Raw genomic sequence first — 18,225 nt, 5'->3', positions numbered from 1 at the left:
ATATGGACATCATAACATAAGTTACACTTGAAACAATTAAATAACTCATAGAATTAAACACATTTTTATTAGCCTTTTTTCATGTGAAAATGGCACGCCCGTTTAATCACTGCGGTACATCGAGCAGCTGCCTCGGTTGATATTCCAAAGCAATATCATATTACAAATGTATACATATATAAATACAAATCAAGAATCTTCTCTTAACATTTAATACAATGTCCAGAAGATGATTTATCGGTATTTTATTCGATTTCGATTTAAGTATAAAACAATGGAAACAATGTCCGACCTTAGTGATAACAAACATTGTTTAAATTTAAGGAAATTTTGCGATACTGATGTTATTTTCGGGGTATGAAAGCTGTTGGGATGGTCAAAGTGTGTCGAGTCCGAAATACTCAACGCGAACATTGACGAACCCCATTGAGTTCATATCCCCGATAATGACATCAATTCCGCAATAAATTACTTATATTTACACCTATAGTTCATTATTTCATTCATTTATTGTTAATACTTCATTTTATTAAAAAAAACGTAATCCTTTCTCACTCATTATGTAAATAGAATGACCCGCCTGTAACCGATAACTGCTATCAAATGACGACACAATAACGCGGGAAAAGATAAATCATTTGAAAATTCTTTTAGACTAATGACAACAATACATTTATCGTATCATTAATTAACATTTTCTAAAATGTTTATTATTGTTTACGGGACTTTCAAAATACAAACAACAAATAGGTCAATAAAACGTAAATATTGTTATGCGATCATTGGCGATCCGAACATAGACAAAGATGTTGCGTTCCACGGATGATAACCGCAATTTCCGCAAGGCAGTTCGTTTAAGAAATGATAGTTGGGGTGTCAATATACCTTGTTCAACGTAATCGCATATATGCGGATCGGGAATTTGAAGAGCTGCGCAGCTGGTTTTCTCGTCCTGTTGGACATGGGGTGTCTCTATTAAGTTAGAGTTGTGGGCTTTTTGGGAGTTTGCTCTTTATGGCTGGTGTAAAGCTGTATCCAGGGCCCGATTATGTATGATCGTTTATCAAATTCACAAACAAACTGGATCAAATAAACAAAAAAAATAAACACTGCACGATTTGAACGCAAAACCATAGTGAGGAAACCCCCACAAAGAATAGTTTTAAAACTAATCATATTTTGATAAGTTTTTATGTGTTTGAACACACCAATCAGGTGGAGTAGGATGCCTTATCCACTAACTATATGATTACTTTAATATCTACCTTAAGCTTTCTGTGAGGTAATAAAATTATCCTTAAGCAGCGTGCATGTTATGTCCTTAGTTGAGCTCACTAAAACACTACATATTGTTAACTTGTAAAATGAATTATTTTTATTCAATATGTTTTACTTCTTAAATTTCATCAGTTTTAATTCATCTGCGTACTATGTGATGCTTTATCATAACTAATTTATAATTGTGCTGATTTTTGATCTAAGGTATCCCATGAACAAATATTCAAATGATATTATATTCGTTTATGTACAATGTATAAGAAAGCATTACCAATTTTAATATATATTTAAATGCGTGTTTTTACAGCATGTGTTAGGTGAAATATTTGGTTGTTGTGTTTGTCCCTGTAATTGCTATTAGTTGATAGCATTCATTCTCATTACACTGCGAAATATAGTATAGATCGTGAAGTTATGATTATTAACACGGAGCAACCTTATGTCTTAAACCATCTTAATGCTCCCTTAGCAATTCATCACTTAAAGGAAACCATCGTACTGTCTATATCTCCTTATCTTAAAATACTTCATATATCTCTTAACGTACACGAAGTTCACTTATTTCATGGTTTATACAATATATGGGGAATACCGTTTAGATTAATAAATTACAAAAATTTTGCATTTTTTTTATAAAACGCACTACTGAATGCATATTTATATCACTAAACATAAGTTCTTGCTTGCACTTGTTGTGAATTTCTTGTCTTGTGTGTTTAATGTATCCACGATATGTAAAATGTATTATTTAAATTTATAAATTTGATATTTGATCTTATATGACCGTACTTCTTTTTGTTATTCCTTTTCAACTTGTTATTTTCTGCTTATTAAATAGTCTGCCTCAAGAGACCTCCTTTTATTGAAAGACTTATTTATGCACCACAGCACTGATGCTGAGAGAGCAACGTCGCTAAAATTAAATCTAAAATGACGAAGTCAACATCGGAATTAAGCTGAATATTAACAATCGTTATAAGTCTCAGACTCAAGACCGACAACTGCATTTTTTAATTCCTTTTAAAATAATATGTTTCGTTCGCATGGTAATTTTGCCCGATATTCTGGCTGTAAATCCAATGTAATCCACACTATTAACAATCTATACATATTGATACAATGAATGCGTACATAACATTTAAATATTAGTGGTGTGAAGAAGGGCAAATAATAGTTTCCCCAAAACACAAAAGTAATTTTGAAGCACTTTACACAGTCAAATTCTGAGAGTCAATATAAAAAAATAAACTGGGGCTCCACAACCTCTTGTGTAAGGGACATTTAACTTTACCACTAAACTACTTCCTCAAAATAATCTGCGGTTGTATATATAACAAACTTGCTTATTTGCTCCCCACTTAGCTTCCCTGAACAAAGGCAGTGATATCATTTCATACTATACAGTGTGGTATACTATGGTTTCCGTTGCATGCTTAAAAACATGTTAAGTCAATTGTCTGATAAAATACGATTGCGAACAAATGTAAAACCTGACTTGTCAGCAATACCTGTTAATATTTATATCAACTCATTATTTGCAGTAGCAGGCAATCGTCTTATGTCGTAAGTGATAGTAAGGTATTGCTACAACGCCAATTATTTGCAATAATTTACTTGTAGCATTTTAGTCACTGAATTTTATTTTATAAGAATACATATATATTTTTGCAATATTCAAATGTACATTGCATATTAATTTTACAATGTTCTTTTGTTCGTTACGTATCCACCACGTTACAAGTACATACTTTAGATATTTATCTTTAATGCATGTCGCCCTTTGTTGTTAAAACGTCTTATTTCTAAATGCGGCGGTCCAGCATGGAAAAAGGTTATGTAATATTAACTTATTAATAGCCTTGTGACGGTCACGTGGTAGATACTGACCAAAAGATACTGATAAAACATTATTCTGGTTTTGACAAGCGTCGAGGATACACCTCTGTTAGGATTTCCTATCAAAATTACAAAATATATAAACATTTTAAACTAGTGTAAAGGAATTGTTACCACTGTTATTCATTATTATCACAATCAAATAAAACACTTTAAACTTGTATGCTGTTTTACTTGGATACTTTCGAAGTGAGCGTTGGACAACTAATAGTTATAACAACATTGCTTCATAGTCGACTAAAACTTCGTGACTAACCGTGTATTCCGGACATTACTTTTACTACTACTACTTTTAAAACCCGTTACACGACCAGTTTTTCATCCTGTCATCAGTATGGTGTGGTTGCATGTTAGGAAAATGCATATAAAATGTGTTTCCGGTTCTACTACGAGACAAATATTGTCAGAATTGATTTTGTAGGTAAGTTTGTGTCTGAACAACATATCCACACATTAGAACTATTATCATTTCTCCAGGGTCATATAACCCTTTATAAGATAGGTAATATTACGAGGTACACAACTAAGTAACAAACAACGGTCAGAAAATATATTTCCGGGATAAATATGAATATCTGTTCTGTTCAGCAAAACAAATAATCTGTCCAAACATCGAAATCAAACAAAATTTTGTTTCGCCTTAAAATACAGACTTCTGACAAAACTCCTCAAATCTGTTAAGCACCTTAAAGTAGCATATTTATAATATGTGCCATGATTCTTAATATATGAAAGCCTTTGTAGCAAAGATCACTGCCATACCATAAACTGTACGATGACTTCGACATTAAAAATTGTTTTCGGGAATATACTGTGTCGAGTGACCTTCTAATCTAATCTTCTGAGGTTCAGGGTGTGTGATACCACTATAATAGATAATGTAAATTCATGAGTGTTAATGATTGATGATAGTTTCATAACAGTAACCGCTAAACCCAAGATTTATCTAAGCTTATTCTACATGTCTCAAGGTTTACATAGGCGTTTCTAGCTTATGAACGTATTTACATAAAGTGTTATTTTAATTCGCAATATTTCATACCGCATAACACGATACGAACCATTTTGTAACCCCGGAATCTTTATTTTTTAGCATAGCATGTCAAACAGTAGATCTGACGTTTCCTGATTTTGAGTTGCGGTACAACCGTATGTAAGCCTGCGGCCTTCAGCCTAAAACAACGGACTCCCGTGCATGACGATATATATATCCATACACGATCTGAATGGAATAGATAATTAAACGCCTGTTTTTAGCTTAACGAAGACCAAAAACGATATATGCAGTAACCAATAATAATACAATAACAAATACTGATGTTTTAACATTCGTCAGGTGTTTTCAAAATAATCTTTTTTTTTTAAAAATCGCTTATAGGTCATCCAGATATATTATCTCCATCTTTAAAAAAACGTTCACAGTTTATCCAGATCAATTATCTCCTCGCAAAATTATTTATAGGTTAGGTAGAAAAAGCAAAATCTGCGATGAGTGCCCTTTTATGAGGGATTATTCCATTTCGATGAGAACGTGAAATACATGTTATAAAGCAGTCTGTGGGCATTCAGTCGACACACTAAATTTATCTAGTTATCTGTTTCATATTATGCTATTTTCTTCTCTAAAATGGTGTATAATTGAATTATAAAATATAGACACCGGAAATTAATGATTTCTTATGAACTTTTTTTTTTATTTCAAATCATTTATATAAATGAAGAATATGACACAATTTACAAGGAATGTCACAAAAGCCACTGTTATGGAAGAAATATAAAAACATACAAATCACGCATATTATTTATGTAAAAATATCATACAAATCATATTTAAGCAAGCAATTAAAATCAAACGCAGCATTAATGTAAGGAATACAGCTTTGCAAGTTAATCCAAACAAACCATTTAAGTATGAAATATCACAAATTTATGCTAGAAATATGACACATTTTACAAAGGAACATCATGAAATACTTTTTATAGAAACTATATCAAACAAATAATTATATAAGATATATCTCACACATAGTTTATATAACAAATATAATCCAAATCATATGTAAATGTTCAACCATAAAAAAACCCCGATATATTCCCGATAGATTGTTTTTCGTTTAACACTTAGTACAACAAATAATCGAAATACGGAAATAAATATTTTCCTTGTTTTGTATTCGTGGTTAAGGTTGAAAAAAGGAAAAGCCGCTCAATTTTGGTTAAATATTTTGTTAAACGATGTGTATGTTCCTTTTTCGTATTTTACTTTTAAATGTAAAACACGAAAAACGAAACGACTATCTTTACACGGACCAAGAATACAATAATACCATTAAATAATGTGTTTAAACAATTATGCATATATGTTCATATTTCAGACTCGTTCTATGTTGAATATTCCATTCATCTAACACTATAAAGTATTTTTAGTAATAAATGGAGAGTGAATAATATACTCTATGTATAATGCATGTGAGTTATGAGCAACCACGTATAATAGTGAACATTGGAAGGATACAATAAAGGTGTTTATTAAGTAAGACACGTTTGAGTGGTATAGAAACATATTAAAATAATGTTAATGAAGTTAACACGTAAAAGAGATACATGTTGTTTACATTTTATAGATGGGAGGACATTTGATATTGACACCGTTTTCCTCGACGAGTAAAAACGTTTGGACTAGCACACTTGACAGTAGCATCCGATGAAATTCCAGAGTAGTGTTTGTAAACATATTGGGTAAACTGCAAACAAATTTCCAAGGTAAAATTTGTTATATATTTCATATCAAAATGATAGTAATATATCTTATACAACTTGCGCTTTTGTCAATGAGCATTGATTGAAGAAGCTTATCTACATTTTGATAAAAAGGCCGAAAAGGAAAAACGAAAACCATCTACAACCAATAATCTATAAACAAATGAAACACAAAAACGGTTGACTAAATAAGCAAATACGAGGGTAAACGAACATACTAAAACGCAATTCAAATCTTGATTTTGTTATATGATCCGAATAGTGTGAAACGTACAGTTCTACTCAATAAGGAAAACAGTAATGGACATAACTTGTAACAATGCATAAATAATAAACAAAAATCAAGACTATGTAGTGGTAGCTCAAATGTTTCCGTGAAACTAGTTGTATGACACTTAACTGCTTTATTAGGAAAACTCTTCGCAAAACAATAAGATATATGTGTGGAAAAGATATATTTCTTACATAAAATTTGGCAATGGAATATGTTTAAATATTTGTATGACTATTGAAGAAATGCAAACCAATTGAATCTTATGTACTTAATAATGCTGAAGCAATAATGATTTAACACGAATATGTATATAGAAATGAAAGCTTGTTGTTATCTGAAGTTATTAGTTATAAATGTGTGCTTAGTTAACATTAATTACTGGATTCCGGAAATACATATTTTGAGGATTAATCTAGTATAGTATGTTTTGAGTTTAATTTATATGTAGTCATGAAAAGGGCAGGGCTTAATATAGCACACGATCTCTTCATTTTGATGAGTCTTTGGTGGAGCTTATGATAACACACGATCGCGTGATCTATATAAGCCATTGAAAGGACCGAAGAAACGTTCCATTTGTCCAGGAAACAATGATGTCACTTCCTGTAAAACTTATACGCTTGTCTTCTAAATATACCGTGTCTTTTGGTATATCCATGCAATTTAAATGCTTTGCTTTCATCTAAGAAATATTTGATATATCTGTGCAACATAAAAAGAAAAGAAAACTACGTACATATCAATTAACACCATGAGCACAACATATTTGTCAAAAAATGTCTGGAATTGTATTTCACTCCATATTCATGATAGCTTTTTGTTAAATACCTTTTCAAGCTATAAGGTATGATGACACCTTGGTTCATAAACGAAGCCAATCACGAAACGATTCAGTATTTTTTGTTCACGAATGGTAAGTGCTCACTTTCTTATAATCGTCATCATGATTATTGATGTTATTATTAAAGGAGCTCAAAAAAGAATTAGGCACTGCTAATCGATGCCAATGTTTAAATTAAACGGTATTGAATCTTATTAGTATGGCAGATCATAAGTGTAATAAACCAGGAAATGATCATTGTAATTGTTAATGTGTAACAATTCAGGATTGGATACAGATACAGAGAGCCTGTCATATTTGTTCAGCTTGAAAACCGCTGACAGGAAACTTGTAAAAACACCGTTTCTTTCAATTGATTTTTTAGTTTGCATTAGGACACCAGTCGTTTCAAATTTGTTGGAAAGGTTATCAACATGATGAATGAAAGTATTTGGTCTTGTTTCATTAATCAGTGGACGGGTCTCATTTCGTCGCCGAAGATTCAGCTGCGACGAAACGATGTAGTAGCCAGTCTGCCGTACAAATATTTCACCTTCGAGCTCCAAGTGGACTCAGTGTTTTGTGTAAAAGGTTCGACCGTTTTTGTTCCACAGGACCTTGTGATGACCTGAAATTGAAATTAAATTAAAAAAATATATCACACATAGAAGAAACAAACATCAAATTATTTATTATATGATTATATTTGTTCTTACCATGTACAATGTAGCTAGGTTTGAACTCTACAATTCCAACTGCTTTAGCAATGGGCTGCTTGTCGTTCGTAACTCTTTCACAGGCAGCATACTCTTCTGCTTTGTCAATGAGACCTGTATTATGATACAATTACAATACGTGTAATTGGTGGATATGAGAAATTTTCATACACCAGTTATTAACTTTATAAGCGATGCATTTATTTTTTATGGATCCCTATTGCATTCATTGGCAAATAAACTTGACTTATACTTACTTTGACCAGAACTGCCGTAGTGATACTGAGCTGCCATTTCCTGAAGAGTAATATAAAGTTTGTCAGATAAGATAAATATAAACAAACTAGTATATATGTCAGAGTTTGAGATTGAAGACGAGTCAAGTAAACTACTAGTGATCGTTAATTAAATCCCTACTATGTTTAATTGAAAACTTGGCAAAATTATTTTTAAAAACCTAATACGACAGATCTGGTTGAAATTAAATTTTAAGATCAGTGTAGCAGTTTTGATGTGCAAGAATTTTTTATAAAATTTTCGATAAAACATAGGGTTTGCAACAGTATTGGACGAGAGTGTCCGTGTTACGTTGGACATCAAATTTGTTGTGTTTAAATGCATTATCTTTATTGAATTTGAAAGTATTATTGTTATCTTTTGTAGCATAGAAAAACCTGATAAAGACATGTGCTTTGGTCAGAAGTATTTGATTTGCTTAAATAAACTGGGCACTTGATTTACCATTTGAAACAATATCTGAGTAATGCATTCAACTGGTCCACAACACATTCCATCGTATCTTTGTTTGATAGCAAGACGACCAGCAGCTTCTGGGCCTAGGTTTGTGTTAGCGTTGGACTTCATTTCGTCGCAAGGAATGCATGTTAAGGTTTCTTGAGGTTTTGTTAAAGATGTACTGACAGCAGCCAATGCTATTATCAGAACTAGGAACGCAACCGTTTGGATGACTGTTGTTAATATACAAATAACAGCTACTTGTTTTGAATTAATGCGATCGCATATTCCGAACCACTGAAAACGTAACACACTCTATAAACAACACATTACACAAATTCGAATTCAGTTGAAGTGCTCCATTGCTTGTTTCACATCTTGACGCGTTATAGAAGTACAATAAATCAAACATAATTAACTTACAAATGAAACAATATTTATTATTTATAACTATCAGTTTTGTCAACTTTTGCTTCAAGTAATTTTTCAAGAAAAGTATTAAACAGCAACGTACCCCCACATTTCCTGTGGGCTTTGGGTCGCCAGGCATCCTGTCCCGAGTACAGTTCAGGTGGCTTGTCCCCCGCTTGTTCTGTACAAGCTACGATGTAACTAAATTAAGTGCTGATGAATTGCAGGATAGGTGTCCTCCGTATTCCACCTGCTATAAGAGTTAAACAAGACCGATAAGAATTTGATTGTAACTGCGTATTTAGGATAACGTTATATGTAGTTGTAGTTACAAATTGAATAGGTGCTTATCAGAATTGTCGTTACTTTCGTTTATTTCCTTTTGAATTATTACTCGTCAGGACGTCAGGACGATTTAAGATTAACATGTAAAATAAAATCATGAAAATCGCCTGTGTTACGTTTGACTGATATGTGTACCAATTTCCATGTCTATTGCAATTATGAGTTATTTGATTTGGTCGGCAAACGATGGGAATAATACAAATGATGTGTTAAGTCTTTGTTCGGTTTGCAATGTTTTTTTTAGTGAACGGAGGTTCAGAAAGACAGAAAGTGTCATCAATCTCCTATTGTGCTAGATAATGTACTGGATCAATGTGAGTTTGCAGTAAAACAGACAATAGTTTAGTTTAAACTTATTTATTTTACAACGACTGTGAAACACGCTTTTGCAACTTATATTTATCAGTCTCGTTGGCACGATGTTGCGCGAGAGTGTGGTCTTGTTTATTTGGGAAAAAAGGAGTACCCAGAGGAAACCCATTTCTCCGATTTGGTGACCACAAACCAAACTCACATGCGCCAGGCCGTGAACCGAAGTTGTGAAGCGAGTGCACTAACCACTGTGGTAAACGAACAACATACATTGACGCACAAGGCTCAAGACCGCAGTTATCTGCCCCAGGTTGATCCGGATGTTACTACAGAAACAATTTTGCTTGTGCACAAGTATCAATATTTAATTAAAATTGAATGAAAATGAAGATGTTCATTTAGCAGAGAACTTGAATTAATTTGACACTCTGCAAAAACTTTGATAAAAATTCAAATATAAAGAACGGAAAAGTCATAGCTTATGGAAGTCTTATCATTGGTTGTTTGTAATCGATTAACTACTTGGCGGTAGGGTTATGTATTTGTACTCGATTTTGACGGGCGTGACAGGCAATGATCAACGTGGTGTTTTTTATATATTTTATTCAGCCGGAAAAGCAGGTTTCCTCGCCGCAAATCCTTAAGTATTTGTTGTTGTTTTTACTGTTCTTTATTATTTTGATAATAATCCGCCATCTTAATTTATTAACTGCAACCTTTTTCATCATGAGTCACCATTTACACACAATCTTAAAATAGCTAAAATTGGTATATTATTTAAATCCTTACGCTAAACATTAAACTAGTTCCAAGAAGTAATTCCGTCCGCTCTCAGTAAGAGTACCTGATTTTGAGTATTTGATTTGCAATTATTTGTAATTCTTCAAAAATTGACAAATTTCAACTAGCGTTAATTGTCACCCGAAATATGAACACATATTTCCTTTCATCAATTGCACATATAGAAGTGATGACATTTTATTCATTCGCCTCTTCCTCAAGGAACACCTCCGTCTCTTCTTCCACCTCAAGGAAACCGATTTCCACACTGAGTCACACAAAAACACGAAATGGAACACCTACATCAATTGTGAAGATACTTGAAAAAGTGCGATCAGGATATAATCTTAGCTATGAAACTTGAAAAAAAAAAACTTGAAAGCTGTCACAGTGTTCGTTTTATTAATTTCCTCAACCATACGTATAAACGTATTCTGCTGGAAAACAGATCGGGTACATAACTTTTACCAGAAAGGGGCGTTGCATATGTAAACACTTTATGACATGCAAAATAATGGGAGTAAAGAGTTATTTGATGCCAATGAACTACAAAAAATAACTCAATCAACCATGAAAAGTGCAAAAGATGATCAAAAGTGGAGGCATATTTGTGCATGTTAAATACATTAAGCGTAAATTTAACAGCCGATAAAAACCGTTCATCATTATCGCTGTGTTGATTGTAATGTTATCTTAAGTGTACTTGAATATCTTCTTATATTACCTTAAATATTAGGTCGTTTTGAACTCATTTTCAGTGTAGCTTTTTTTGTCGTCTGCATACCCTAGTGATGTGTACAAAATCGAAACGCAAATGACAACGTATGTTCAAGGCCAATAGAGGGGAGAGAGACAAATTGTGTACCTGTGTGTGTAGCAGTACACATACGTAAAAGTTTAAAAGTATTCTGTAAACTTGTACTAGTAGGGTCGCTGATACTTTAATAACTGTCTTCGTTCAATCTTACAAGGCGTTTTAAACTAAATACAATGTAATCCTAGCTACTATCACTCACAAACGTACCCATACAGAGAGGGTTTAAAACCTCTCTAATACCACAAATTAAACTATTACCTTGCTGAGTTTATCTTTTAAATCATGTAAAGTATCGTTTTTAAAGATATCTCTTCAACAGCCAGGAGTGAATACATCAGTATTGAATTTTGATAAAGAAAGCTGTCAGCTTGTCATACCGGGCTTAAAGGTTGAATTATTTGTTTACATACCTAGTGTTACTTAACACAGTCTTGCGATACAAATATTTATTTAGCTGCGTTGAATTATTGAAATAAGATAATAAGCGTTCTGAAAGATCACTTGACATTTGATGCACAATGTCGTTTGGAATTTTAATGTAGTTTTAAATCGTTTAGGGCTATTATATGTTTAATAAAAACGTTTACCATATCATCTACCGCAAAGCTAAATTTTACAAGTAAGCAATCTTGATGATTGGTTAGAATTAAATTTTCATGCTTATTTTTTATGCTATAAACATGCCGTCTGTTTTGCAATCTTATTTGGCAGGTAATATATTTGAAACAAAAATGAAACGTTAGTATAAGACAAATATTGTTCACGGTTTTTTTTATCACGGTACGTTGAAACTAAATGCCAAATGCCTAGAGGTCCCTCTATATTAAACAATGAGTATGTTTTTTACTTAAGGTGAATATGTTTTATAAGTCTCCGTTTCGCGGAAAAAGGCAGGAATCAGCGAGTGAGTCAAACGTATAACTCCAGAAAAAAAAGAAGATGAGTTTCACTTCTGTTTTGATTGCAACATTATGATATAAGGAAATAACCTAAATAAAGAAACCACCGGGCGAATCAAGCGTATTTAATATGTTGCAATTGCTAAACATATACAATGCTAACTTGAAAATTTATGTTGCACGATAAGTAAAACATGCATATATCAGCAGAAATAACGTGCCAAAAAGTAATCGATAAACACTTTTTTGTTTCATATTTACTATAAATATAAAAATTTATGAACATTTGGCTGTAAATATAATTATGTAAATTTATCCTCATTATTCTTTCAACTTCGTTCCTGTATATCTTCACCCAAGAGAGGAAATGTTTCAATGTGTACATTTATGTTTTTAATTTATATGATATGTTTTAACTGACAAGAAACATTGTATAGTTTAAATTAATACATGCTGTGTTATGTTATGTTCTAAACCAAATGTCATATGTCAATCAAGCACAATAATTTAGATTTAGGATACTATGGGGTTATGTAACCTTAATTTATTGTCCTGAACATTTGTGTGAAATACAAATGAAGGTCTTTGGAGTTATAAGTGAAAACGCAAACTTGCTCTAAATTTTAAAAGACACCGACACCGTCGCCGACACAGACACCAACACCTACAACAACACCGACAACAACACCGACACCAACACCGACACCAACACCGACACCGAAACCAACGCCGACACCAACGCCGACACCGTCGCCGACACCGACACCGACACCAACACCGACACCAACACCAACACCGACACCGACACCGACACCGACTTCGAAACCGACACCAACACCAACACCGACACCGACACCGACACCAACACCGACACCAACACCGACACCAACACCGACATCGTCGATTTGCAAAGCGTTTTTTTCATTAGCTTAGTTACAGTAAGTTTACTGAATCTTAGCGCAAACGATACAGTCTGCCCAATAGATGGTAGCTAAACAAGATTAAGCGTTCATGTAAGTGTAGCAACACAAAGACGTTAAAGTTCCATTCGAGTTAAAGTGTCTTCTACAACATTGACATTTAAACGTGAACTTACAGGCTCGCTAACGATCGCATAAATCTACCTTGATCACTTAACGCACAACCAATAGTTCCAACGTATCCGTTAACGAAAGGTTCGCAACCTATTTATAACACAGGTTCAGCTATGACCTGGCTGCGTTTTTCATTAAACATTTAATGTACCGTTTTCTTAAGTTTCCTCACTCACAGCTAGAGATGAATGCTCAACTATTTAACTTTCATTAAGAGTGCTATTCGCTAATAAAATGTATAAACTGTTTCAAAACCTACCTGATAATATTTAACGCTAAGCGAATTCAATTGTGAATTTAAAAACAAAAACCTATCCGATATGATAATGTGGATGTCAGCGGTATGAATGATAATTGAGATAAGATTTAATCAAAGAACTTTAAACCTAACATCGCGCAAGGTATTTCGAACAAAAGAAGTATTGTTAACAGTTAAGTCTAACCTTTAAAAGTCAAATATCGATTCACTGAGCCTTTCTGGTATCTAAGCTATTTAATCCGATATTGTAACTCTTCGTTCTGTGCTGAAAACATTGCACCGTATAAGGATGTTCATGCAGTTATTTCTTTTCATTATGTATGGTTCTATGTTATTATATGATTAAAGCATCAATAATTAGGAGGCTATTTCGTGTAAGCTTTTAACTTATTTAAAACGAAATTATCTATTGATCTTAAACAGAGTATAGTTGAAAAGTATTGAAGTCCTAAAACTATTCAAGTTGCCACATTACTAACGGTAGCCATATTTCGTAAAACCATTTAGCTTGAGTAATACCCCGATTGAATAATTCACAGAGCTTAGCCTGACATAACAAATGGAACATTTGATATACTATTACCGTTGATTCCGGTATCTGGTGCGGCGCATTGAATTTACAAATATAGTCTGCTTTTAAACAAGTCATAATAAAGGTGTGAATCAGCATTACAATATACATACAGCTGTCATTCATGACAATGTTTACATCAATAACCTATATGACCTCTTATCGTTTTATTTTGGTGTCGTAATTTGCTGTAATTTGAGAGAAAGAAAGCTTTACCACGTACACAATCATCTTATCATAAACAAAATATAGTGTAGAAATAAGATATACATAAAAGTTTCTCAGGAGTCTATTATTTTCATAGATATTTTTCTAGCTAAAATATCATGATTGTAAGAAATAAATGATTTCAATTTGTATTTTGAGATTAGTCACAAACATTTCCAAATGTAAATACAAACACATATAAACATGTAAATTTCAGACGAAAACAAAACAAATAAAGGCTCCAATCTTAAAACAAAAATATTTTTTCCATTACTTAAACGAACGTGTCTGGGACACTGAAGATGAAAATGGCCTTGTCTGGCTCATGATATCGACGTATCTGACACACAAACGTTTGTGTATATACATTAACTTGTTTAACAAAGTATCATTTTTAAATGACTTCACTGTGTAATGATGTGGATCTATGACTAAAGCTTATGAATTAAGTTAAAGCAAGTTAAATAAACACACAGTCTCATACCCAAAACGCTATACAGATTCCAAGAAAACGTCACGAATGCGTGTTCATAAATACAATACAACAAAAGTTAATTCCGATATGAACACAAAAAACTGGTTTCTACAATAGTTATAAAATGATTGCATGATGATTGCTTTAAATAGAAATCCCTCTCTGATAGCATGCTGATAGCATCTATGATAGCATACAAGCAGTATTTGAGTTAAGTTTAACGAAATGTTTCTTCCGCAAATTCTTTAATAAAACATTAAAGTGTCATTGACAATACTACTTAGATATTTTAAGTATTAAGAAAAAAAATATTGTATTGTGGTCATGATTAACATTTGTATTGCAAGTTGAATACACATTGTTTGAAGATTTGCCTTCTTCAAAATATAGCTTTAATGCATTTATTTCAAATGAAACTTCATGGGTATGTCCGGTGTGAACAATTTAATCGTGGTCTTCTTTCATGGCAATATTATGTTTTGCCTTTGAAAATGATTTGCTATAACTACCAGCTATGGTACGAAGTAAACGAATGGTTAAGTGGTTTCAACTGCGCAAAAACATGTTTGAAGGACCTTAACATGAATCTTTAAAAACATGTTTTTATGTAGTTTGGGGGTTCAATATTTAGCAAGCGTAATAAACACATCCGTTGCAATAATTATATGTAGGTGTAATAAGGAATTCAGCAAATTTGACGAAAGATGATTTTATCAGTCATTAAATCAAAATGCATTATTTTTTTACGGAAATATCTTCAATAAAAAGCTAAAACATTTTTATGTCAAAATAGTAAAATAAAAAAAATAAAAAAACAGCAGCTTTGTGGTGATTGCTGGTATTTTAAGAAAGAAGCAAATCAGTAAAAAGCCTTTCCAACCCACTTTTGCATTGTTTGTTCAGCTCGTTTACAATGATGTTGAGAAGCAAATGCAAAATAGCCATACGAACAAGCATTAAACCCAAACGTATCAAAAGCTGTGTTGACATGTTCCTGGTAATCAATCAATCGGTTAATCATCAAAGTAATCAATCGTTTTGTCAAATAATCAATCAATCGATCGGACAATCCTTTAGGTACCTTTATTTCAGACCAAAAATGATGTTGCCACTCTCAGAAAAATAGTTTATGATTGATGCTAATCACTGACTACAAATGATACTATCTTGTGTTACCTCTCACAGGTTCCTGATAATATATAGTTTTTTTTGCATATGGAAATTATTTTGTTAACTAATTAAACATAACGGAAGTTAAATGTTTGCCTCAATGCGTGCATTATAGTAAGTTATTAAAATTGCTTTGCATTGGTAGTAATTATTTCTTTGATTTGATAAGTATACAACCGCTCTAAACCGCTCGTGAATAAGTTTAAAAACTCGAGTTGCGGGTTCAATTGCGTTTTAAATAAGCTGCTTATCTTGTTATGGTAGTGTATGCCACGATAGAAGTTTAAGTGAATGTAGTGAGAAGTAGCCCGTGAAAAACATCCAATAGCAGCTTGAAACAAACCATGTCTTCATGTTCGCATTTTTGTGCGGTCCAAAGACAATCGATACGGAATAGGAAGTACCTTATAATAATAAATATATTTAGTGTTTCACCTTTTCTTTTGTTTAATAAGAGTTAGTAATTCTCAAGTTTCCAATACATTTATTTCATCCGTTATTTCCTTTAAGTCCGGATCAGCCAAATAAATAAACGCTAATAACCCATTAAGCAGGAAGTCAACACAACAAAATTTAAACCACTACAACCTTTAAACTTTGCTAGTATGTACCTACACAAAAATATAGATATGTGGCTATCTCGAATCAAACAATTTATATTTGTAAGTACACTTTAAACAACATTAGACAATTACGTCACGCTCTCTTAATTCATTGTCATGTGATTTGTAACTTTACTGCCATTTATAAATTAAGTGAATCATTTGAGATTGCAAATAAATCAAAGTTAAATACATTAAGTATTCCATGGTCGATATGGGAAGATATAACAGTGTAAGTGTGTATGGGAATGGGCGAGTAATGTGTCACTTTTTGTGTGTGTTTATGTGCATATGTAAGCGGGGACTATTCACCAGTGTGGATGTATATGTGAATGGGCGAACGAAGAGTATAACACGTGGTGGTTATTGTGGTGGTGGTGGTGGTGGTGGTGATACGTTGCGGTGTGTGTATGTGAGATCGGGATGTATGACACATTGCGGTGTGCGTATGCGTGATCTGGAGCTATAACACATTGCGGCGTGCGTATGAGAGATCGAGTAGTATGACATGTTGTGGTTTGCGTTTGTGATATCGGGTATTATGACACGTTGTAGTGTGCGTATGAAAGAACAGGTAGTATGACACGTTGTGGAATGCGTATGTGAAATCGGGTAGTATGACACGTTGTGGTGTGCGTATGTGAGATCGGGTAGTATGACACGTTGTGGTGTGCGTATGTGATATCGGGTAGTATGACACGTTATGGTGAGCGCATGTGATATCGGGTAGTATGACACGTTGTGGGGTGCGTTTGTGAGATCGGGCAGTATGACACGTTGTGGGGTGCTTATGTGAAATCGGGCATTATGACACGTTGTGGTGTGCGTAAATGAAATCGGGCAGTATGACACGTTGTGGGGTGCGTCTGTGAAATCGGGCATTATGACACGTTGTGGTGTGTGTACGTGAAATCGGGCATTATGACACGTTGTGGGGTGCGTCTGTAAAATCGGGCATTATGACACGTTTTGGTGTGCGTATGTGAAAGCGGGTAGTATGACAAGTTTTGGTGTGCGTATGTGAAAGCGGGTAGTATGACACGTTTTGGTGTGCGTATGTGAAAGCGGGTAGTATGCCGTGTTGTGCTGTGCGTTTGAGACATCGAAAATTATGACACCTTGTGGTGTACATTGGATTAATTGGGTAATATGACACGTTGTTGTGTCCGTATGTGATATCGGAAAATATGACACCTTGTAGTGTGCATAGGAGAGATCGGGTATTATGACACGTTGTTGTGTGCGTATAAGAGATCGGGTAGTATGACATGTTATGGTGTGCATATGTGATACCGGGTAATATAACACGTTTTGGTGTGCATTTGAGATCGGGTATTATGACACGTTGTGGTGTGTATGTGAGATCAGGCAGTATGACACGTTGCCGTGTGTGTATGTGAGATCGGGATGTATGACACATTGTGGTGTGCATATGTGATATCGGGGGCTATGACATGTTGCGGTGTGCATATGATAGATCGGGTATAATAAAACGCTGTGGTGTGCCTTAGTAATATCAGATAGTATGTCACGTTGTGGTGGGTATGTGAGAGCAGATAGTATGACACGTTGAGGTGTGTGTTTGTGAGATCTGGTATTATGACAAGCTGTTAAGTGCGTATGAAAGAGCTGGTAGTATGACACTTTTTGGAATGCGTTTGTGAGATATGGTAGTATGACACTTTGTGGTTTACATTTGTGAGAGCGGGTTGTATGACACGTTGTAGAGTGCGTATGTGAAAGCGGGTAGTATGACACGTTGTGATGTGCGTATGTGATATCGGGATGTATGCCACATTGTGGT

General features: G+C 33.7%; 1 protein-coding gene across 1 annotated transcript; it reads right to left on the bottom strand.

The window, feature by feature from the left end:
• Window positions 1–7,600: 7,600 nt before the first annotated feature.
• LOC128222432 (uncharacterized) lies at window positions 7,601–13,277 on the bottom strand. Its single transcript, XM_052931421.1, has 6 exons — window positions 13,140–13,277; window positions 8,994–9,143; window positions 8,486–8,776; window positions 8,002–8,041; window positions 7,745–7,858; window positions 7,601–7,656 (listed from the first exon to the last, which is right to left on the bottom strand). Exons 2-6 carry the CDS (start codon window positions 9,027–9,029, stop codon window positions 7,601–7,603), a joined length of 537 nt encoding a protein of 178 aa, XP_052787381.1. The 5' UTR covers window positions 9,030–9,143; window positions 13,140–13,277.
• Between the last annotated feature and the right edge of the window lie 4,948 nt (window positions 13,278–18,225).

Source organism: Mya arenaria, chromosome 16 (genome assembly GCF_026914265.1).
Source record: "Mya arenaria isolate MELC-2E11 chromosome 16, ASM2691426v1".
Classification (NCBI taxonomy): domain Eukaryota; kingdom Metazoa; phylum Mollusca; class Bivalvia; order Myida; family Myidae; genus Mya; species Mya arenaria.
This window is presented reverse-complemented; position numbering and strand designations above follow the sequence as displayed.